The sequence below is a fragment of the Labrus bergylta genome, chromosome 7, assembly GCF_963930695.1.
Source record: "Labrus bergylta chromosome 7, fLabBer1.1, whole genome shotgun sequence".
In the NCBI taxonomy this organism is placed as follows: domain Eukaryota; kingdom Metazoa; phylum Chordata; class Actinopteri; order Labriformes; family Labridae; genus Labrus; species Labrus bergylta.
The window spans coordinates 21,995,970-22,018,061 of NC_089201.1; the positions used below are offsets into that span (position 1 = coordinate 21,995,970).

Below are 22,092 nucleotides of genomic sequence, written 5' to 3' on the forward strand. Positions count from 1 at the left end.
AATATCTTAACTTAATCAACAATTTGTCATTACATATTTATTTTTTTACAAATGTAAGGCATACCAATTGATATCACTACTTACTCGATGTTGGATGACTTGAGCTGACTAAGTCTTTAGGTGACGTTTCCGAAGTTATTAAAGTGACCTTTCAAATAAATGTTTTAAAACTAGAATGAAACCTTTGATACAGACTTTACCCTAAAACCCCACTAAGGTTACAGTTATAGCAACAATACTGTTTTTGTTCTTAATGATCTAGTGAGCAGCACTATGATTTGTCTTAAGATCTGTGTGCCTCAGATTCTTGCCTCTATGCTTTCAGCATAAGTGGGATAGATTTAGAAATCAATTGGCCAAAGAAATGAGCTGCAAAGTACAAAAGTGTAATGTTTGTGCATGGTTTATAAACGGTTGGATATGTTCTGAAGAAACGTATACCCACGTGGCATCTATGATCATTGCATTGAAGATGAACTACTTACAATGCTGAAGAATCCTTTAACCACTGAAAATATTGACCATAAACCTGTAAAGAGAAGCATAAAGAAGTTATATATTTTACAGCTTTAATTAAAAAAGCTCTGAATTTGAATGCAGAGATGATTCTAGGGTGGATGTTCTTTTAAAGTATACATCCTGGTAAAACAGTGTTTCAGTGTACAAACATGTACGATGTCAGCAAGTGCTCTTGAACATGATGGCCTGGACAAGCAGAAAGGCTTATGCAAGAATAAACTAAATATGTTCACCCTCAGAATGACTGTAATATTGTGTTTTGGTTCAAATAAATGTGTCTATCTTAGCTGGGGTTTTGACTGGATCAATGTTGGACAGACAGGTGCCATACTATTCAGCTCATACTCTTATCACCTTCTCATTAACTGAGGCAGGGGCAGGCAACACATTACCAACACAGACACAGTGTCTACAGGGCAGCCATTAGGCTCAACAACAGACCCCTGCTGGGCTCTTGGCAGGGGGAGCTTGTTAAATGTGTTGCCCTATTGTTCTCCCAAATTGGTCTGTGACTCTAATTGCCCAGTTAGTCCCCTCTTATGGGCTGTACTCGTCTACCCGACCTGGAACCAGCCTCCACTCATCAGATCAGGCTGTAAAAGTTGGTTAAACTGGGGCCGATGAAATACTCGGGCTGGCTGTGAGAGGATGGCCCCTTCTGCTGACAGGCCAATCAGAATGGACTTTGGTATGTCCGAGGCCTCAATGACCATGGCAGGCTGCTGGATAGAGACCTCTGATTCATGAGGGAAAGTCCTCCCAAGGCCTGCAGGCATCAGCCTGAGATATACATCTAAATCTGCAGACAGGTGACATCAAAGCAAATTCGATGATGCTGGTTTGTAGTTCCATTGATGAATTAAGAGGTTTAAATAAAAAAGACAGAGAGAACGAGACAAATTAGCACTTGTGTCTGCATCTCATGACAAGATCTCTGGTGTCTTGATTGGTATGTTGGCATTTTATGACTGAGTGTTGATGTGTCTGCCCGACAGCAGATGTTCCAGCCTTCTTAGGTTCTTGATGGTTTATTTAAAGCCACTTTGAGGAGTTTTTTGTTGGTTATGAAACAGACTGAAACAAATTCTGATGCCTCTTTATAACATACAAAACCAAACCAACTGGAAGAAGATTGATCATTTCTATATTGTTTCTTTTGAAGCCTGTGACTGCTGCTATGGGGTATGTGTCGGACAACACAATTAGAAACACAAAAAGAAACATCATTTGTTTCCATTTTCCACAGCAAATGTTTACAAGAAGAGAGACATTTGACTGTTCAAAGAAGTATGATGGGATTCCTTCTTTAAGAAAAGACCACCAATGCATGTACAGAGAAAGATCACCAAAGAGCTAAGATCTCCGCTTTGTCCCCAGGGGGCGCCAAATTCAGCACAAACCTAAAGTTCTTAACAGAACTCTTTTTAAATCATTACAACTCAAATAATACAGATTTTTTTTTTACATATGGTCTGTATGTCAAAGACAGATCTTCAAGCTTGCTTCATGTTTGTAGGAAAGGTAAAACATGCAACATTACACTGAAACTGACTGCATTTTGTTAAAGCCTGTAAAGCAGATAATAGTGTTTATCTTAGTGCTTTGTTCTGCAGAGGATGATCTCATCTAAAATAGTGTAGCTGCTGCTGTATCAAACGGCAGAGTTGGTTGGCTAACAGTGTTTTGCATGTGGATCTGAGATAGTTATTGGCAGATCAAAGCCAGGTGAGCCAGAAGAAACGAAGCTTAGTTAATTAGAACCGGAGGCTGTGCAGATGAAACCCTCCAATTAGAAAGCTAGGACACATGAAAGAGACCAACAATGTGAAGGAGACTGCCTGTCTGTCTGCAGAAAACCTCAGTTTTCTTTTCATGAGCCATATCTGAGATACTGTCTGAAGCTTTGCCAAGCGTCTTCAAGTTATTTCTTTAAATGTATGTAGGTTCAAAAAGGGTCTCCCTTAATCTTTCACTTACTGTGTATGAATTGAGCAAACAAAATGAACAGATAATTCAGCAACTGAGGCAAATATAACAATCACTGTGCAAAGTGGTAGCAGTAATTGATTTAGAAAAACAAGAACACATTTTTTCCATGAGGTGCCCTCTTCATTAATTTTGGATCCCAAAGGTTTATCTTTGGGGGAATGAAGTCCATTCAGCCTTATGTAACTAGGCTCCATTCAGTGAAAGCTTGGCTGTGATTGTCCCCCCCTCCCTTGTTCCCCCTTACAAAGAGCCTTCATCTGCTCACTGTCCTCCCCCCCGTCTGCAGCCATCACAAAACAAGCCGTTGTCTCCAAATGCATCGTCTCTGCGTCTTTGATAGGTAGTTGATAACAGACTTGCAGACTGATGGGGCTGGCTGACCTTGCTGTATATAAAGCTTGCAGCAGTGCCTACAAAGCCATTCGAAGAGAGGAGAGACTCAGACAACAAGTAACTTCAGACAAAGCTAATTATCTTCCTCGTCGACTCTCTGGATTTGGAAACCCTGCAATATGGCTGTATTCTTCACTCTGGTTCTCCTGGCTATGGTGTGTCCTTTAGTGGCATTCGACATGGGCCAGTCCACTCGCTGTGTCACTATCCCCAACCAGATGAAAGTCTGCAAAGATGTTGGATACACTGAGATGCGGCTGCCCAACTTCTTAGGTCACAGTAACCTGGAAGCTGAAGTGGTGCCTCGTTCAGAGGACTGGAGGCCCCTGTTGCAGACAGGCTGCCATCCTCAAGCCCAGGCCTTCCTCTGCTCCCTCATTGCCCCTGTCTGTCTTGACACGTAAGGACATTTAACATTTTTTTTTTCTTCTTTTTTTTTTTCTTCCTTTTTTTTCCTCCTGTGAAATCCTCTGCACATATCACTGTATAACATTTCCGCTTTATTTCCCTCCAGTTTTATCCAGCCTTGCCGAAGTCTGTGTGTGGCAGTCAGAGACAGCTGTGCCCCTGTGCTCGCCTGCCAGGGTCACCCTTGGCCTGAGGCACTAGATTGTGACCGCTTTCCTACCGAGGAAGACATGTGCCTAGTTCCCCATGCTAGATTTAGTCACTTTGCCAAAGGTAAGCATGGACTGCAAACCAGTTATACAAGCTCTCTTGTAAGCACTCTGGTGCCTTGTAAACCCATTTGAGGAAAATTCTAGTTCTTGCCAATTACCTACAGTTCCTTTATAGGCCCGACCGTTTTATTAAACTATGTTTTATTTATTATCACAGACTTGCCTAAACCTGCCTGCCAGAACTGCCCTGCTGTGGAAGAAGCTCCAACAATGAAGACAGTCCTGGATGCTTTCTGCCTGCATGACTTTGGTAGGTCTTTGAATTCTTTCATTAAGCTCTGTTTTGTTACTGTACAGTTTATCTTGATTGTCCATGTTTTGTTGTTAGTGTGTTTCAAACCAGGTTATTAATTAATTTTTCTTCTCTTTTCCGCAGCTGTGACTGCCAAAATTCATCGCCATCGCCTCCCCACAGGAGAGCCAGAGTTTGAGATTGATGGCCTCGTGGAGTTTATCCGGCAGGGCCCTCTGCTGCCTTATGACACTCGGCATCTTCTCCAGCAGTGGCTCCTCATCAACCTCCGATGTGCAGGTGTTCTGGTGCGCCCGGGACGATCACAGCTTTACGTGTTGACTGGTTCTGTGCAGCCTGACGGCACCCTCGCTCTCACCAACCTCTTCCCTTGGCACAAAAAGGATGCCAACATTGCAGTGGCCACTCGTAAGTGGAAGCACCACAGATGTTGAATTTAAGCAATCTAAAGATCCGGATCTGTGTTTGAAGTGTAGAATCGCAAATGGGGAAAAAAACCTATTTGATTCCACACCTAACACATGCTTGATTTAAGAAAAAAACCTAGGATGGAGTTTGAGATGGAGAGATTCTTGGCATTGGGTGTGAGAAGTTGTAAAGTAGGCCTAATGTAAATCAGTGGAAGAACAGAGCTGGACTCACACATAGAAACCCTTTGCATCCCTCAGACGCTCACTACCTCATCCCTGCTCTGACAGCACACAGTAATAGAATGCACTCAAACCTGTAAATAATATTAAGTAATGTAAATTGATTGTAAATTCTATTTTCTATAAGGATATTGATGTATTTATGACATCTTTTTTTATATGCATGGAAAAGATGACAATAAACTATTTGTTATGTGGAATCATACCTTGTCAGTTTGTATTTATTTACTAAGAATTATTCTAACTCTACTGCTTCTCAATGTGGACATGGAGTCAACAATTAATTTCATCATAACATCATTGGAGGAGGATCGTGAGTGACTTCTCTAAAATCTGTTGCTCTCTTTACTCATTTCACCACAAGGTGGCACTCCAACAGAGATGCAGAGAACCGCTTCACTGTTGTGGAGTAGACCTTGCCATCACAAGTACTGAAAGTTTTTAGAGACCATGAAAAAACGAAATGCTTCCAAGGATTCATGCATTCACTTTCACTCATATGAAGTGAACCACATTTTGTCTTAAAAATGAGCTAGAAATAATAGTTGAATTAGCTTTGCCATTATCTTGAACATTGCTCTGATTAAGTGTAGTTTATTCAATGGCTCATGACTGTACTCACAGCAGACGACCCGTGTTACTGACCTTGTGTAGCGTTAACGAGCAGATGAATCACTCACTTTGCATCTGAACAGCCTTGTTTTCACTACTGAGCAGAAAAGCTAAACGATGAGCTTTTACTCTACTACTCTGTTTTTATTATCTTGTGCTCCAGGCATGTCGTTAGCTGTCTTGTGGTATGAAAAATATACAAAAATTCGAAATGCCCTTACGTGTTTATAATCATTATACATTTCAAAAATTAAAAAAAATCCACTGCTAAAGCACAAGGAACATCTTGACACATTTTAGGGATCGGTTAGAACATCAGAGAGCTATAATAAAGAGCTGAGCGCAACAAAAACATTGTTTTTATATATCAAAGAATCTATTTTGATGTCTTTAAAGAGATTTCTGGTCTTAATCAGAATCGGGGTTTATTGCCAAGTACATTTACACATACAAGGAATTTGACTTGGTGTGTTGGTGCTAAACAATTAACAAGGAAATAAAGCAGAACTAGCAACAACTTAAATAATACAGTATAAGAAGCTATTACAATATATAAAATAGAATTTAAAAATGTAAAATATTAAAAATAAAAAGCAAAAAATGTACAAAAGGTGCAATGTAGGAGCTGTGCAGTGGACTATGAGAATGGTCTTTGTAAGGAAGATACATTTTTAGTCCAGTGGGCGTTAATGTAACGCATAAAGAACAGTTCAGCATTCACATTACTTTGATGTTTTACTGACTGTGGGGCTGATGAGAGTCTGGGTTATGTGGGAGGAGGGCAGGCACATTGTTCATCAGGCTGACAGCAGAGGGGAAGAAACTGTTCTAGTGGCGAGAGGTTTTGGTCTTGATGGACCGCAGCCTCTTGCCAGAGGCGAGAATCTCAAACAGTCCATGTGCAGGTCGGCCACAATTTTACCTGCACGCCTCAAGGTCCTGGAGGTGTACCGGTCGTGTAGAGATGGCAGTTTGCAGCCAATCACCTTCTCAGCAGAGTAGATGATGCGCTGCAGCCTGCACTTGTCCATTACCGCTTTTTTCCTAAAGTCCACAACCATCTCCTCTGTCTTTAGAGCGTTACACTTTAGATTGTTTTCACCGCACCAGGTCACCAGATGGTCAGCCTCCCACCTGTAGGCAGACTCATCCCCACCAGAGATGAGTCCAATGAGGGTGGTGTCGTCTGCGAACTTGAGGAGCTTGACAGACTGATTACTGGAGGTACAGCTGTTGGTGTACAGGGAGAAGAGGACAAAGAACGCAGCCTTGAGGGGAGCCAGTGCAGATACACCTGCTGTCCGAGACATTCTTCCCCAGCTTCACCTGCTGTCTCCTGTCAGACAGGAAGTCTGTGATCCACCTGCAGGTGGACTCAGGCACGTTCAGCTGGGAGAGCTTGTCCTGGAGCAGAGCCGTGATTATTGTATTGAAAGCAGAGCTGAAATCCACAAACAGGATCCTGGCGTAGGTTCCCGCTGAGTCCAGATGCTTGAGGATGAGGTGGAGGGCCAGGTTGACGGCATCATCCACAGACCTGTTGGCTCTGTAGGCGAACTGCAGGGGGTCCAGGAGAGGGTCTGTGATGTCTTTGAGGTGGGAGAGCACAAGGCGCTCAAAAGACTTCATCACCACAGAGGTCAGGGCGATGGGTCTGAAGTCATTAAGTCCTGTGGTCCTTGGCTTTTTGGGGACAGGGATGATGGTGGAGGACTTGAAGCAGGCTGGCACATGGCATGTCTCCAATGAGCTGTTAAAAATGTCTGTAAATACTTGAGACAGCTGATCAGCACAGTGCTTCAGGGTGGAGGGAGAGACAGAGTCTGGTCCAGCTTACTATACTAATTGTATAGACTCTTTTCTGCCTGGGTTAAAGCAGTCTTCTCTCGGCTGAATAGAGAACTAAACCAAGCATATTGTATGACGTACACAGAGAATAATTAGTATCATTTTCCTTTATAAACCAATTTGTTTAATTGGAAACATCGTCATTGTATGAGTGAGCTTCTGCAACTGTTGCTCTGGAAAGAAAAAAGCCTTCTACTCGTCATCTGGTGCTCAGCTGCAAGAAAGGAACCATGAAACAGGGTAAGTAGGCAAGATAAAAAAAACTAATTTTAGAGTTTTTGTTCATGATATATCAATGGCAACACATTTCTTCCTTTAGATCTTTTTGCTGTTCTTATACTGGTTTACCTGGAGCTTTCCATGAGGGCTGGGACTTCCCCAGTCTGTCCCTCTGGACAGGCTGGATGCCATGTTCCTTCTTTGGCGGATCTCTTTAACAGGGTCATACAACAGTCTTCAAGAGTGCACGCCATCTCCAGTGATCTGCACTCTGAGTTCGTGAGTAGCTTTGTTTCTCATTACGCTCATTCATCACACTTGTACCTCAGTTTATCTAACATCAGTTACACATTTTTGAGTGAGCCATTTCTAATTTTAATCCGTTTGATATTTGTTTGTCTTCATAGGAGCAATATTTCTTTCCAAGCAAGAATTTCTTAGGAAAAGGAAAGTGCCACACATATGGCATAATGACTCCAGCAGATAAAGAAAATGCACAAAGGCTAGGGGTGAGCATTCCTGTGTTCAGTTTTACTTTTCACAATTTATGCATTGTGCTCTAAATAAGGTTTGAATTTTATACAGAGCATGAAACTGATGTCCTGCATAAAGAGTATATAGCTATTGCTAATTTCCAACTCTTGTCCCTAGTTGAGCTTTTAACTTAACTAATTCACGTCATGCAATTTAACATATTTCAAGCAAACCATTGGTTTCCCTCATGTGCAATGATGCAGAGTTACAGAAAATGTATAATGTCAAACATAATTGATCAATACACAGTTCAAATATTGCACACTGAGGTGAACTAGTTTGTGACCAATGTCTTAAATCTTCCACAATAAAGAATGGTGGAGTTAGTCAACTCTTTGTTTTAATGTGCAGAGGGACCAGCTGACAGAGGTGATTCTGAGGCTACTGGGGGCCTGGGAAGACCCCCTCTCACAACTCTACCACAGCATGTCTCAGGATCAGAATCAAGACTTCAACCACTACAGCTCCAATAAGGCACTGGAGATAAGTGATATGGTGCACGAGCTGAGGGATGGAGTTACCAAAGTGGCGGAGAAAGTAAGGATCCACTAATGGTTGCTGAATATGATGTGTTGTGTGGTTTAATCGTACAGTAAATATATTATTCTTTGAATAACACCATATTATATTTTGACTGGTTATTGTTATTCTACTTTAGATATGGGACTTACTGTTTTTTTGAAAGATTTATTTTTTTTCTATCCACTACAGATGAAGTTATTGGGAGTACTTGGTAACTATGTCGGTTACACCATTCCTGAGACTCTGCCCCCCTCTTCTGCCTTTTACTTCAACAAAAAAGGAGAAGTCACCTCGATGGACCATCTTGTCCTCCTCTATTGCTTTCGCAGAGACTCCAACAAAGTAAAAAATTATCTCAGAATACTGAAGTGCACTACCCTCCCTGTACTGGACTGTTAAGTGCACTTTTCAAAAACATAATAATACTGGTAGCAAATCAGACTTGTTTAGAATCTTTAATTTCTTGGTTAATTTAGCAGTGATATTATTTCAGTCATCATGTTTGTTTTTCACATGTTCTAATTGTAGGTTCTGATATCCTTTTAATGCATATAAAGCAAAGCATTATGTTTTTGTTTTTGTTATTTTTTTCTCCATTTTGTACACTGAGCATGAAAGGTTAAAAAAAATAAATATATATCTTGAACCCTAACATTGTTCTGGTCCTGTTTTTGTTAATGGGGAGCACAAGCTCTGCATATTTTCTGAATGGTAGTTTTAGTATAGTGCTCATCAACATGTAAATAGTTTTGACCAACATTGTAAAAATAAGCAATATGGGAATCAGGAATTAAAAACATTTTATTTACAGTTAATTCAGGCATTCAAGATCATGGAAAAATATTTACAAAATATATCAGGCAAAATTTTGACTCAAATCTTTTTATAATGAGCATTAGTGTAAAGCTTCACAAAACATAAAAAAATGCTTATATGTAAACACATTAGATCAGGTGACTCATTTGTATTTTTAACTGCCTGGAATCACATTTCTAAGAATGGGATTTTTTTCTAGAAATTGTCAGCATATGAACCAATAAATTGTCTACTGAACCAGTGGAACACACTATGACGAGGATAATGCAGCAGTTCCACCTCATTACATTTATGATTCAGCAAAATGATTTGATTCTTTGAAAAGTTAATAATATCATCGTTAGTTTCACACACACAGTGTATTACATCCTCATATTTTAAAATGATCACCATGTAGCCTCTTCACAGATTTTTGTCAATTTGATAGTCCTTCATATTTCTCATGTGTCCCTGTCACTCTTCTGTTGCTTTGATCTCTCTGTTTTTCCATCCGTGTGATTCTGTGATGGCTCATCCTCTTCTTGAGCAAGACCTTGAGCCATGAGCTCATCCATTGGGGAGCGGGTGTTATGAACCTCCTTCTCCTTACAGTTCCTCCACTTCATTCGACGGTTCTGGAACCAAATCTTGACCTTTAAAAGATGGAAGCATAGAGAGGCATTTTACTTCAATTTCTTAAGTCCATCCATTTTAACCCTTGTTAGTGGCATACATCTAGTTGTGGCAGATTCTGTCTATCTATATGCACCACTTCTGTCCTACAAATGCTGAATGGATTAATAGTTTTATTTATTTTAGCCTTTGTGTGTCATCTTAGTCTAGAATGAAGACACTCCACACTAATATGGGGATCGTTGTTAACATTGTATACACTTAGCTAATGCAGGTTTCTCTGACCTTCATAGCCCTGCTGTTTCTTTGATGGTCACATTGTGGGATTAATATTTGTTCATGAAAAGTTCTGGATAATGAATAATGGGGAATTGTTTGTTTTATTACCATTACTACTCTCCCCCTTTGACATCGTATCCCTAAAATAAAAAATGGCTAACAGCCATTGGCCTCATAAACACACAGGATATACATAGATAATTTGGTTAAAGAAAAGTGGTAACTCTTGCTCAAATTACCTGTGACTCCTTAAGACTGAGATCAGCTGCCAGTTTGTTCCGGTCTGTCTTGCTGATGTATTTTTGTCTCCGAAAAGTCCTCTCCAGTTCCTTCCGTTGTTCTTCAGAGAACACAGCCCTCCTAAGGATTCCCCTGCGCGATTTATGACTTATATCGGTAGACCACATTCGAATATTTGCCCCCTCTGCAACATAAATCAAAGAGAAAACACATTTTATTTTTAGTTTGTTTTCCCAAATTGTCAATGTCAAATCAGTTGAGTATGTGTCATTGAGTAGTTATACCCATTGACAATATAAAGCATGACATGAAAGTGGTAGTTCAATAAGTATTCAGGAAAATAAGATATTTTGTGTGGTGACTTGAGACACAAAAGCACACTATTGGTAAATCTGGCTCTGTATCATTTTCCCAATTGTTTCATGATTTAGACAATTGTTATTTAAAGAGACAATCCCTACTATACACATCAATAGTTACACTTTACCAGCCACATCACATTTCCTGTCCTTTACAACCAAAGATCATGCCTGTTGTTGTCACATTCACTCTATCACTCACTTTTGATTTCTTTTTTTCTCTATTTGTCCAATTTAACCAACTGGGGGTGACTAAAGAGAATAGAAAGCCACCTCAGCTGAGAAAAAGGGATTTGATGAACTGTGAGGAGCAATCCCACGCTACTTCACTCACAGGTGCACTCACAACAAAAGTCAAGTGGAACTATTTATCCGATCCATTCAATGTTGCCTTTTTAAGCTGTACGACAAATCTGCACATAGACCACCTCTAGGGAGCACATAACCGGTTTGGACATGCTTCTCAATTCTCTTTTGGGACTCAATGGCTTTGACTTAAATAGCTGATTACCAGGTCATTCCTGGGCATCGTGTGTGTCTACCCTAGTGGGACAACTATAGAGCCCTGTGGGATACCAACAATGGAGCAGTTCAATGGAAATGCCATTACTCGATCACTCAGTGGCCCAACACTAAATCTTTTCACTTGCAGGTATGAAGTTTGTATGCCAGTTTGTATGTGAAGATGAGCTCGAATAAGTCTATAAAAGTCACTTTCATTGAAGGCTTTATGTCCTAGTCAAGAACTCTCCAATGGGCAGGAATGAGAGTTGAAGGACAGGAGAAAGGAGGGGGGTCAGTGAACCAAGCTCTTTAGCCATACAATGGCTGGGGGATGTTCCTGGTCCAACCCTCTTCTGTAGAGAAATGGGCAAGTTTTTTGTGCTAAACGGAGTTCATTGCTGCAGTGAAAAATTGCAGTAAGGTCGCGTGTGGATGGTGGAGTGAAAGTGCCAATTGGTCACGGCCAGACTTGGCATTGTTGTGTTGCTGGGCACTGTGGGAAAGTGTCAACCCAATAAGAGGACTCCTGGGACCTGTGGGATGAGGGCTTTTTGATTTGTGCTATTTTCAACAACATTTGACAGGCATCTTAGGTTGCTGCAACTAATAACTTCCAATTGCTGTTGGACAATGCCATTGTATGACAGCTGCTAGTCTTATCAATACTAATAGGGTATGATGTTGTACTCATGGTATCAAGAAAGTTTTAAATTATATGAAATACAAAATTCCAAGTATAGTTCAGAATACATGTTTTTTTAAATGTGCTGCTATTTTGGGTTTTCTGGATTTTTTCAAATACTACTCAAGATGGAAATGTATTCAAAGTTTTTGTGATCACGATCAAATAAAATGATCAAGCTTTGAAAACTCTGCCTTGCTCAGCAGTAATAATCCACATCTGCTTATTCTAGTCTTAATATGACAGAAGACAAGATGTTTATTGGCTTTGCATATTTGCACTAGTAAAAGTGTGCATTTGCAAGTACAAAATAGGGGGCCCCAGGGAATCTTAAAAGCCTTGCAACCCACCCCTCTTCCCCATCCTAAACAGCCGTGAATGGTTATGAATAGAGCTGTGCAGAGTTGAGCAGAGAATTAGCTCTTTGGCATTGCATCAGTAATTAGCTGTGGAGAGCATGGGAGACCCTGCTGCTAATGCTTAGAGAGGAGCTGAGGCATTGCTGATGAGGCATAAAACACTCACTGGAGAAGACAGGAGGGGGGCTGGACCCACCGCAGCATGCCAGCAGATACTGCGGGCTTTGCAGGAAAACACTGCTCAGTACACCTGCAGTGATAGATAGGAACAGTCAGATATGGGTGGATAGTAACCAGGTGAGAAAGATATAACACACAAGGCACTGTAAGTTTGTAGTTCTACTTTCTTAGTTTTACTGTTGCTTCCCTTCGATCTCAGTGTTTTTCTTTACAGTGGTGTTAAGCTTTAGGTAATGCATGAATATCATTTACATTTTGGAACTTATACCTGCTTAATTTGATTTTAAGACTACCCATCTAAGAGGCAAACTATATTTGGTTTCAAACGAATTAACTGAAAAATAAAGTAGCTTTAATTAACGAATGCTACATTTAAAAACTTCATAAACTCTTTACCTCGCAGTTTATAATTCAACTTTTATGGTTTGTTTACCCATGCCCCCTTTTGCCGTTATTTTATTCTTTATCAAGACTGTAAACAATTGACTTGTGATAAAATTTAAAACGATTCTGAGGTATTTTTTTTTATTATTTTGTTTTAAAAATTTGATTTTACAGTAAACAAAATACCATTAATCCATGGATGATATAAAAAGAAAAATGCTGTGAATTGTAACTTAAATGAGTCTGCCTTGATGAGCATAATTAATTTCCACACAGAAGTGAAATTTTAATTAGTTCTTAAAGTTTTGATTTATAAGAAGAGGCCTGTGAGTTTTTCTTTGCATAAGTAGTGAACATGAATGTGTGGTTAAAAAGTATGTGAAAGAAATGGAGGACATGAAATGGAGGACATTCAATGGCCTACAACTCTACTTGATGAAGATAAATTAGATATGTTTGAAATGACATCCTGAAGATTTTAAATATCTTACAAAGCATATAATCAACAAAAGTAAAATTCTAGATACACAAATGTTCCACAAATTGCTTGTCTTTAAATGGAAACATTTTAAAACTTAAACAGCATTTACAGCCAACTTAAGATGACCCAATAACTTAGAAAATAAATAAATACATATATTTGAGGAAATTCTTGATAAAACCCAAACACATCTGTCAATCAAAAGTCTAGGTGTGTCACATTTTGTTATAAAAACATGTTTACCTGAGTGTTGTAGAAGCGGTCGTCCTAAATCTTTCACCTGCTGAGGACTCTGGGCCTGGCTTTTGTAGGCTCCGTGCTCACAACCCCAGGTCCTCCTCAGATGTTCACATGCTGCTAGTCTCAGGTATCCACCTGCCGTCCCTTCCTGACGAGCAGAAGGAGTCTGAGACTGCAGCAGATTGTCAATAAGAAAACTCTTTCCTGAGTTTCCGAAGCCTGGCAGTGCCGGAGGAGAGCCAGCCATATTCCTCCTGGTGCAGCTCTGGACTGAGACCATGCTGTTCACACAGTGACCCGAACACTTGAGTGCCCTCTTCAACAGTCACAGCTCAGTGACACTAAATTCTCCTTTAATCCCTTCTCGAGTGACCAGGCCAACTTCATTAAACACTGAGGAAAACAAAAGTTCTCTACTCTTCCTCTTTTGGGCCTGCACTTTGCCACTGTGCTGTGTCCTGATTGGCTGAGTGGCTCTAATGTGCTTCTCAATTCAGATAAGGCTGGGGTCCTTTCTGGTGTGGCAGAAGGTGGGTCTGGCTCATTCATTATGTCAACTAGCCTATTAAATGATAGACATGAGAGACAATGGACTGCTGGCCAAAGTTTAACATGCACCAAACAGTCCTCTGCAGTAGTAAATAGTTTTCTCCTTTCTCCAGCCTCCCATTGTGCCTCATACAAACCCGTGAGCAGCGCATTTGCAGTGTGGCATTTCCCTCCATTTCATTTTAGAACCATTGCTCAACAGGCTTTCTTTTAATGGCAGATTCTTAAAAAACGTAAATTCCATTTTAAATAAAGATATGCTAAAAATGTATTGTAGTCACATTTTAAAACAAACTAACAAACGTTCTCCTCAAAATTTTCAGGAAAAGTGCTGGTGGAAACTATTTTTTTCTAAAAGTTAACATCCGCTAACATTGCCTTGAAGGATTAGGTTATTTGACTTATCTAATTGATTATAGTTCTTAACTAAAAGAATGTATTTTCCCTGATTTTCAAAGGGTATTTTTTTGTTATGGTTTGTATAAGTAATTCATACTAAGCATCCTTTTATAGTTTATATGCTTTAAGATTTTCTACATCAAGTGATAAGTAACATACATGATACTTGCAGGTTGACAGTTCTGACACTGTGCCCTTAAAAAAACTATCAATATACAGCATAACAGCACAAATTAATTAATTTGTTGAAAATACGTCATTGGCAAAATTGTTTTTGGAGTTCAACCATTCTTTTCTCATTTGTTCATTTTGCTAACATTTGGTGGCATTAGTTTGACAGGTTTCAAACTTCATCATTTTACATGAACAGCACCGTTTAAATGGGATTTAGATCTGAGAGATCTATGAAGCTTCTCATGCAGCACACTTAAGCACTTAGATAGTCCGTCAGTGCAAGGCTTGATTGTAGTTTCTCATGATGCATTAGAAAGTTGCAACTGTAAGTTAAAAAAAAAGGAAACACAGAGACACACACATACACACACACACGTCAAGATGTTTCGGTACAAACACGTCCAACGAGAGGCTTGTGTAACCTTTCACACTGCAACTAATGATCCTCAACATCATAATAGAAAGTCCAACAAGAGGGGCGACGGACGTAGAGTTTAGGCACAGTAAACAGGCATATCCAGTCTGCTGGGCTGTGCAGGAGGGTGGCTGTGAGCGCCGCTCTGCGCGTGTAGTTACCTCATGCTGAGCATGGAAATTGGCCCAGACAGCTCAGCCTATTGTGTGGTGGCCAGGGAGCCAAAGGTTGCTTGTAATCAAATTTGAGGTTTTATTCCTCAGACTGGTGGAGAAGGCTATAGCGCTCTGTCACATGATGAGTGTTAGCGAGTCTGTCTGTGTGCACTTTCTACTTTTGTGTGTAGTGAGTGTGTTTAACATGGTGCACATAGACCAGTGGCTACGAAAGTCCCCCGCTGCTTTTTTGTTATGTGCAGAGCCATTTGTTTGCTGCTCTTTAGTGCTCTTATAAACTCTTATAGTTCTTTAAACATGACTCTGATTGTTGTCAAGGTGTTTTATGCGATAACATTTAGTGCTAGTCCTAGTTTATTCATACACTCTCGCTTTCTTCACACTCGAATGAGTCTTTCAGGGACAGTTGAGAATGTGAGGTAAATGTAAAAGATGTAACAATCCCCTGAAAATTACATCATGCTTGCAAATCCTACACTCTTGTTAAAACCATATATTTCTCTGCTCGTTGATATTTCAGATAGAAGAAGCGGTCTCACATGAATTTGTGCAAATCTTAAAAGGCATAGCAAAGAGCGTATCATCATTAAGATTCACCACTTAGTAATTAGCCAGAATTCCAAAAGAGCTCTCCAGGAGAGGGAGGTATAATTAGGCTATTCTTAAACAGTAGGTCTTGGAAACACCCTGAAGCAAGTTCATGTGAATTTATTTGATGTCCATCTCTTTTTTGGAAATGGAGGGAAAAAAACAGGGGTCCCTTCTTTCAGAATCCTCACAATGGCCCTGTTGAAAGCCAGTACTCTGCAGACCGGCTGAGATCCCTTTTCTCTCTTTTTTTTTAACCCCACTAAAGCTCTTAAAAAGATACCGGCCCATTGCACACGCAATTGATATTCCACCACTCGAACTTAATATCGTGAATGGAGGGCCAGGCTCTATGAATCAGGAAGACAATGCGCTTAGCTTAGCAGCAAACTGGCACTTTGTGTGCGGTGTCTGTGCCCCAGAGGAGGAAGTTTCTAATGTGAGCCCCACAATTGTGTGTCTATAGAGTTCTAATGAGCTTCTGTGCGCTGAGTGAATGGCTGTGGGCCTTTCACCATGAGGACCCAATGAGCCAGCTCACTGCACACATTCACAATGGGATCCAGGAGGAGAGGGAGTGTCTGTGCGGAGCAACAGTGCTACAGGGGCAGTCTATAAAACTTCAGCAATGGTGTACCATTGATTCGATGAAGAGTACGACCGTATTTAGCTGGTAACATTTTATTTTTTAAAACCTATTACAGGCTTTCGTTCATACTTAGCTGTAATTTTTCCCACCTACAAAAGGAATTTTTCTATGAAGTGATTTTTGGTTAAATGCACCTTGTTCTTTTTGTGTGAGTAGGGTGAAAAAAAAAAAAGTTTTTTATAATGATGTAAGCCTGCATGCTTACTCGTACCCTGGGGGTCGTGCAGTAGCCAAGTTAAGAGAAAACATTAAGAAGTATGTCAGCATATGGCCTTTGGAGCATGTTATACTCATTAGAGCTGAGCAGTTTCAGAGGGATACAGAGCTAATTAACAGGGTTCAAAAAGTCTCCATTTTTAGAAACTTGCTGCTACTCTTAGAGCCCCCCCCCCCCAAAAAAAAAGTTGTCTCAAAAGAATAAACACTCCTTATAATGTTTCTAATACGACTTTTGCACAATTTATTTTAAGGATGCTATATAAAATGTATTGTTTTGAGGAAAATTAACAAACAAAAAAAAAGTTTTTAAACACTACTCAAAACTCTCTGTGTTTGGATAAAAGCGTCTGCTAAGTGAATTGTAGAATTGTAAACATTTGGAATTTTTCTTCCCTTTTTTAAAACAATTTCAATATTCGCTGCAAATGTTATCCTCACAAAGCTTCTTTATCGCTCCACTGTCATTTGGAGACCTCTTACAAGCAAAAAACACCCACATAGATATTCAACATGAGGACATAACTCTGTAGTATTAGGAGAAGCATGTTTCTCTTTTTGTCTGTATACAATCACACATTTGAAAGACAAACAAACACGTAAAAAAAAAGCCACAAAATAAACCTTGTTTATGGTCTTCCCTTACTCTCTGTTGTCACATCTCAGACATGGTAGTGGGCCTACTTGAGTCACACCATCTCTTGTATCCAAATATCATAACCAAAGATTCTTTCAGAAGCGCTTCATAATAAGGTATTCATACTGTTGATAGTCAAAGGAATAGATGTAATGGCTCATAAGTCAAAGAGATATCATTACACTGAGTGTAACAATAAACCTTTCTTTGCCACAACAATCATGGAACCTTTTAAGGGAGTTCAAAGCCTGTTTTGTTTGATTCACTCCCTCTCTGCTGTGTCCCTGCAGCAACGTTATGTTGGCTGAATCTGGGGCCATCGAGTATGTAGCCCTGGGATGGTGCTAGAGTGACACTGTCTGTTGTTTCTCAGTACTGCTTCTCTGTGATACCGTCACTGCAATCCTCTGCTGTGCACACAAGATGGCACTGGCAGAATGAGAACCCTCTGTGCTTCAGTGTTATGACTGAGAGGACAGAAGCAGAGTGTGGTAATTTTAGTGTGTTTCTAAATTGTCTTTGGAAATCCTTCTTTTTCAAAAACATTTTTTTCCCCATTTTTACCCACTAAACCATTTAACATTCCATTTTTGGATGACCCTGATGAAGGCCACAAATCGAAATTGCGTCGGTCTAATTTGTTAATAAAGTTGATCTTCATACTTCATAAGTGTTGCATGACTTACCATTTTGGCATTTTAGGACCTAACTTCAACTTACAAGGCTTTTTGCAGTCATTGCAACCTCTTATGCAGATTTGGAGCTTGAATGTATAAAAATGGGTTTTGAAATTACACCACCCATGCTCTACATTGAACACCGCTGTGGTATGGAGTCCTACTTCCTCGTTCTCTCCTTGTTTGAATTTATCAAGAAGTCAGCTGTGGTTGAATTTTGAACCCAGCAGAGACAGACAGATGTAATGAAGGATGTGTAGAGTGTGCAGTTTTGATATGATTAATGAATACCTGATTTGAGAGACAGGCCAGGTCAATATGTCATGGAATTATGCAACAGATGAATCCCTGGAGAGACCTGTGGGAACAATAGGGATATTTCTTCCACATTGATTAAAATCCTGGCACTGCTACTGCAAACGATCCCTTTTTTTTTTTGTCCATGGCATTAGTATTATTTTTCACATGATAGAGTGAAAAGCGATTAAGCCCTTGTAGGTCCTATAATGCATCATCCATCTGGATCTTTTAGATATGAACGAGATGACATCCACTGTTCCCACTGCCCTTGCCTTGAGAGATTCATTGTGTGTGTGCATGTGGGTGTGAGCGCAGCAGGACCGCGTGAGGTTATTACTTTTCGTTCTTGGCTGGGCACACGCTTTAATGACTCTTATTTTCCTGATGGCACTTTAGGAAATGACAACTTGTGGGTAATACAAAGTAATTACATTTCCTGTGTCTGCACCCAGAAGAATTCTAGTAATATAAATAATGAATGGAGGAGTTGCAGGCTCTCTAACACAGCAGATGTGACACTCTGCCACTGCATGAAGGACCATGGCCATGCCTTTGTTTTATTCTTTGGACCTATTGACAAGCCCCTGACTAGGAGTGGGATAAGAGTGAATTAGTCAATTCAGACTTTTATGAATCAACCTTGTAGTTGGCATAGTTAAAACTATAAATGCATTGGTGTAAATTCAGGGTCAACTCATGAAAATGGAGAAGTTTTTATTATACACGTATCTGTTGGCCTTCACTTGTAAATCTACCTTCATAGATATGAACTGCCAAACAAAACACAATCCCAGCAGTCCGGGGAGTTTTTTTTCTGGACCTCATGAAAGACTTGGGATGGCCTCTGAACAGACTGTTTATAAAAAGGCTTTTGATTCATGTCTATCTGGCAGGATATTTATTGAGATTCTGGGGAAATGCAACTGTTTATCTGCCTCTTTTAAAAAAGAAAAAAAAAGAAAAAAGCACCACCAGCTGCTGATAAAAGGGTTGTGTTTGGACATGCTAATTGGTCCCCTGGATGAAGACGATGCAAGAGGAATAAAGAAATATTCTAAGCACATAGCATCTGTGCTCTATAAGAAGCCATTAACAAGGCTGAGTCACACAGAAAGCCAAGCACTACATTTTAATTTATGTGCGCCCCACCTGCCGGAGAGATGCACACTATAATTTCACTGGATGACTTCACTAATTCATAGAAATGAACTTAATGCATACAAAAGCCCATTGTTCTAATGGTTGGGCATTGTTTTATGTCATACTTTTTTTGTTTGACCTCTTTTCGTCTTTTGAGCCTTTTCAGTAGCAGTTTTAAATCTTTGAAAGGCTTCACATGTCCGGCTGTCCCCCACACTGCCTGTCTTTAAATCAAACACCTTTCTTATCCCTGAGCTTTTGCCTCGCATGAGAGTTGGCTTTTATATTTTTATTTCCTGTCAGTCTGAACACTTTATTGTTGTTTTTATATTGGTCTCAGTGTTTAATGTGTTTTTTTTTAATGTGTTTTTTTATGTTTGATTGTACAGCAATTACATCTACTTTGGCTTTTACTGGTTTTAAAAGCGCTTTATAGATCAAGTTGGATTGGATTTTTTAGGATGGACAAGACGGGTGATTTAAAAAAGGAGAAAAGAGCACCCATTTCTTGGCGGAATATACAAATTCACACTTCGAAACATCACAATGTGACCTTGACCACTTATGTGACCTCATATAACGGCAGTATGGACACACCAAAAAGGTTTAAATGTTTGGGGACTCAGTAGAACAGAAAAGACCTCTTAGATGACGGTTGGAACATCTTCAAGACAATGGAAAATCTTTTAGATACCGACACACCAGATCTTCTGTCATAAATTGACTTTATAGTTCAACATGGAAAGCGAGATACAAAGGTATACAGAGGTAAGGTATTGATGAATTATTATCATAAGATTATATATTTGCGTCATTCTTCTTCTGGAATACTTGTAAACAAACTTCTTGTCTGCTCCATTGAACTGCTAACCATAAGCTAATGTTGCATTTGACTGTAAATAAATGTAACAGTGGCTCTTTTAGACTTTATTACTTTGCCAGATGTACAGACATAGATGGATAAATAAAGGTTTCAAAGCATGCATTCAAGGAATCATCCAAGTAACGTTCTGTAAATCATTGTTTCCAAACAGGGATTTAGATTTGCACTTCATTTTTCTGCTCTTATCAAAAGGCGTGGCTGCAATGAACACGAGCAGCCTGGATATGAAGTCTTTTCCCTCTCCGGCCACAAGGGGGCTTCGTCGTCCCTCTTTCTCTCTCTCTCTGTGTCCCTCACTCCTCGACATGCCTCCCCCCCCCCCTCCTCCCCTCCTCCCCTCCCTGCCCTGCTCCTTCAGCTCCCTCTCTCTCTCTCTCTCTCTCTCTCTCTCCCGTTGCTGTCGGAGCGTCTGTTCAGCTGGTGGAGCAGCAGCGGCAGCAGGCAGTTTGCTTTGTGCATCCTCTCTCAGCCACCTGTGCCGGCGGATGGTGCTGATGGAGCACACCCTGCGTTACATGGAATAATTTCCTCATTGTGACATCTTTTTCTTCTTCTATCAAGGAATTTGCATCATTTTTTGCATCACTGGGCATCTAAAGTTCAGGTGATGATGCCCGGACCGCTCCGCATTTGGGATTGGTAATCTATAGAGATCTTCTGCGCGAGAGGAGAAAACATCGTTCGCATGTGATTGAACAACACTGTCTCTCCGAAGTGGACATAAAACATGGACTAATTTATTTTTTTACACATTCACCATGGGATTATTACAGCTATTTCTGGTTCTCGGCGTATTTTGCATCTCCTCAGGTAGGACACAGGGCAGTCCCTTGACTGCGCTGTAATATATCTTACAACATGCAGCATGTGTGAAAAGATACATATCAATCAAATATGTTTTGTGTTGGATCATTTTCCATCCAGTCTCCGTCATTTAACAGTCCAGTTACCTCCCATCTCTTCCACTGGCACCGGCAGGGCTTTTATTATAGCATCACAGGTGTCCTTGCCTCCTAATAACAATGACGGTCTGTTTTTTGTTTTTGTTTTTGTTTGTTTGCACATTAGTTGTAGGTTTTGGGGTTGACCCTGCCCTGCGAATCAGCGTGTTTGATGAACTATCTCTTGAAGAAGGCTTTGATGGAGTTACTCAGGTCCAGGGCTTCCACAGCGAGTCTAGAGCTTTCCACTTCCAAGGTACAGTAACACACACACACACACACACACACACACACACACACACACACACACACACACACACACTTTCCTTGTATTTTCCTTCATAGATAGGAGATATAAAATAGTCTAGATGAGGTGATCAGCATGGTAATATGCAGGTCGAGACTGCTTTATAAATGAAGTGCTTTTCTTTCATTGTGTCTTAAAAGCTTGTAAATCTAACAGTGATTCACAGATAATCTTCCTCTACTGAGACATTTTTGTCAGATTATTCGATGACACTGTTGCTAGTTAGGTTGTCAGTACTGTGTATGTTTCCATACTTCAGTACTCTTGAATACTACGTGTTTTATAACGATACAGTCCCTGCTGTTTTAATGATAGATATAGCCTACTATTGCAAAGCACCGAACTTTTACAAAAACTTCAGATCCTCTAAGTCATCGTTTTAACTGAAAGCTGCTGGGAGCAAAAGAGAGACAGAACCATCTAAATTGCACAATAAGTTGGCAACATTTTGGTATCGAAAGCATTGAAATTCAAAACAAGAGATGACCCAATATCGGGTACCTAGGGCTTGTATTTATTTTGTCATGGTATCAATGTCATTTGAGTTTTCCTAGAAGTGTATCAAAGTAAAAACAAATGGTATTGTGACACACCTAGTTCCAGGGTCTCTTCAAGATTCACTAGTCTAAGAGACTGTAAGCACTGGCATACAGTGGATTCCAGCTCTGTTTGCAGACACAGTTTGG

The 22,092-nt window shown here is 40.1% G+C and overlaps 4 protein-coding genes across 6 annotated transcripts in view; 3 read left to right on the forward strand and 1 right to left on the reverse strand.

Annotated features, from left to right (window-relative positions):
• The first annotated feature begins 2,952 nt into the window (after positions 1-2,952).
• Positions 2,953-4,678, forward strand: szl (sizzled). The gene is made up of 4 exons (XM_020645874.3): positions 2,953-3,301; positions 3,416-3,582; positions 3,739-3,831; positions 3,958-4,678. Exons 1-4 carry the CDS (start codon positions 3,021-3,023, stop codon positions 4,266-4,268), a joined length of 852 nt encoding a protein of 283 aa, XP_020501530.1. The 5' UTR covers positions 2,953-3,020; the 3' UTR covers positions 4,269-4,678.
• A 2,496-nt stretch (positions 4,679-7,174) lies between these two features.
• On the forward strand, positions 7,175-8,887 carry LOC109993083 (prolactin-like). Its single transcript, XM_020645873.2, has 5 exons — positions 7,175-7,184; positions 7,264-7,442; positions 7,571-7,672; positions 8,049-8,234; positions 8,409-8,887. Exons 1-5 carry the CDS (start codon positions 7,175-7,177, stop codon positions 8,616-8,618), a joined length of 687 nt encoding a protein of 228 aa, XP_020501529.1. The 3' UTR covers positions 8,619-8,887.
• A 115-nt stretch (positions 8,888-9,002) lies between these two features.
• dbx2 (developing brain homeobox 2) lies at positions 9,003-13,744 on the reverse strand. Its single transcript, XM_020645871.2, has 4 exons — positions 13,359-13,744; positions 12,237-12,320; positions 10,166-10,350; positions 9,003-9,667 (listed from the first exon to the last, which is right to left on the reverse strand). Exons 1-4 carry the CDS (start codon positions 13,633-13,635, stop codon positions 9,476-9,478), a joined length of 738 nt encoding a protein of 245 aa, XP_020501527.1. The 5' UTR covers positions 13,636-13,744; the 3' UTR covers positions 9,003-9,475.
• A 6,807-nt stretch (positions 13,745-20,551) lies between these two features.
• Positions 20,552-22,092, forward strand: part of nell2a (neural EGFL like 2a) — an 87,151-nt gene continuing 85,610 nt past the window's right edge. For 2 of the 3 annotated variants that reach the window (XM_020645887.2, XM_065957025.1), the window contains exons 1-2: positions 20,553-20,968; positions 21,227-21,355. In XM_020645887.2, coding sequence (XP_020501543.1) covers positions 20,917-20,968; positions 21,227-21,355 — 181 coding nt within the window. In that variant the 5' untranslated portion in view covers positions 20,553-20,916. Of the gene's footprint in view, positions 20,969-21,226; positions 21,356-22,092 lie in introns of all 3 variants that reach the window. The other variant, XM_020645888.2, reaches the window with a different exon arrangement.

Bases quoted from the DNA above. Each gene is read 5' to 3' on its own strand.
- szl (XM_020645874.3), top strand. From the start codon at position 3,021: ATGGCTGTATTCTTCACTCTGGTTCTCCTGGCTATGGTGTGTCCTTTA. The intron at 3,583-3,738 runs GTAAGCATGGAC...TTATTATCACAG, and splicing joins ATTTAGTCACTTTGCCAAAG to ACTTGCCTAAACCTGCCTGC. The intron at 3,832-3,957 runs GTAGGTCTTTGA...TCTTTTCCGCAG, and splicing joins TTTCTGCCTGCATGACTTTG to CTGTGACTGCCAAAATTCAT.
- LOC109993083 (XM_020645873.2), top strand. The intron at 7,673-8,048 runs GTGAGCATTCCT...TTTAATGTGCAG, and splicing joins AAAATGCACAAAGGCTAGGG to AGGGACCAGCTGACAGAGGT. The intron at 8,235-8,408 runs GTAAGGATCCAC...TATCCACTACAG, and splicing joins TTACCAAAGTGGCGGAGAAA to ATGAAGTTATTGGGAGTACT.
- dbx2 (XM_020645871.2), bottom strand. From the start codon at position 13,635: ATGGTCTCAGTCCAGAGCTGCACCAGGAGGAATATGGCTGGCTCTCCT. The intron at 12,321-13,358 runs GTAAACATGTTT...CTATCACTGCAG, and splicing joins ACCGCTTCTACAACACTCAG to GTGTACTGAGCAGTGTTTTC. The intron at 9,668-10,165 runs GTAATTTGAGCA...CATCTTTTAAAG, and splicing joins TCAGTCTTAAGGAGTCACAG to GTCAAGATTTGGTTCCAGAA.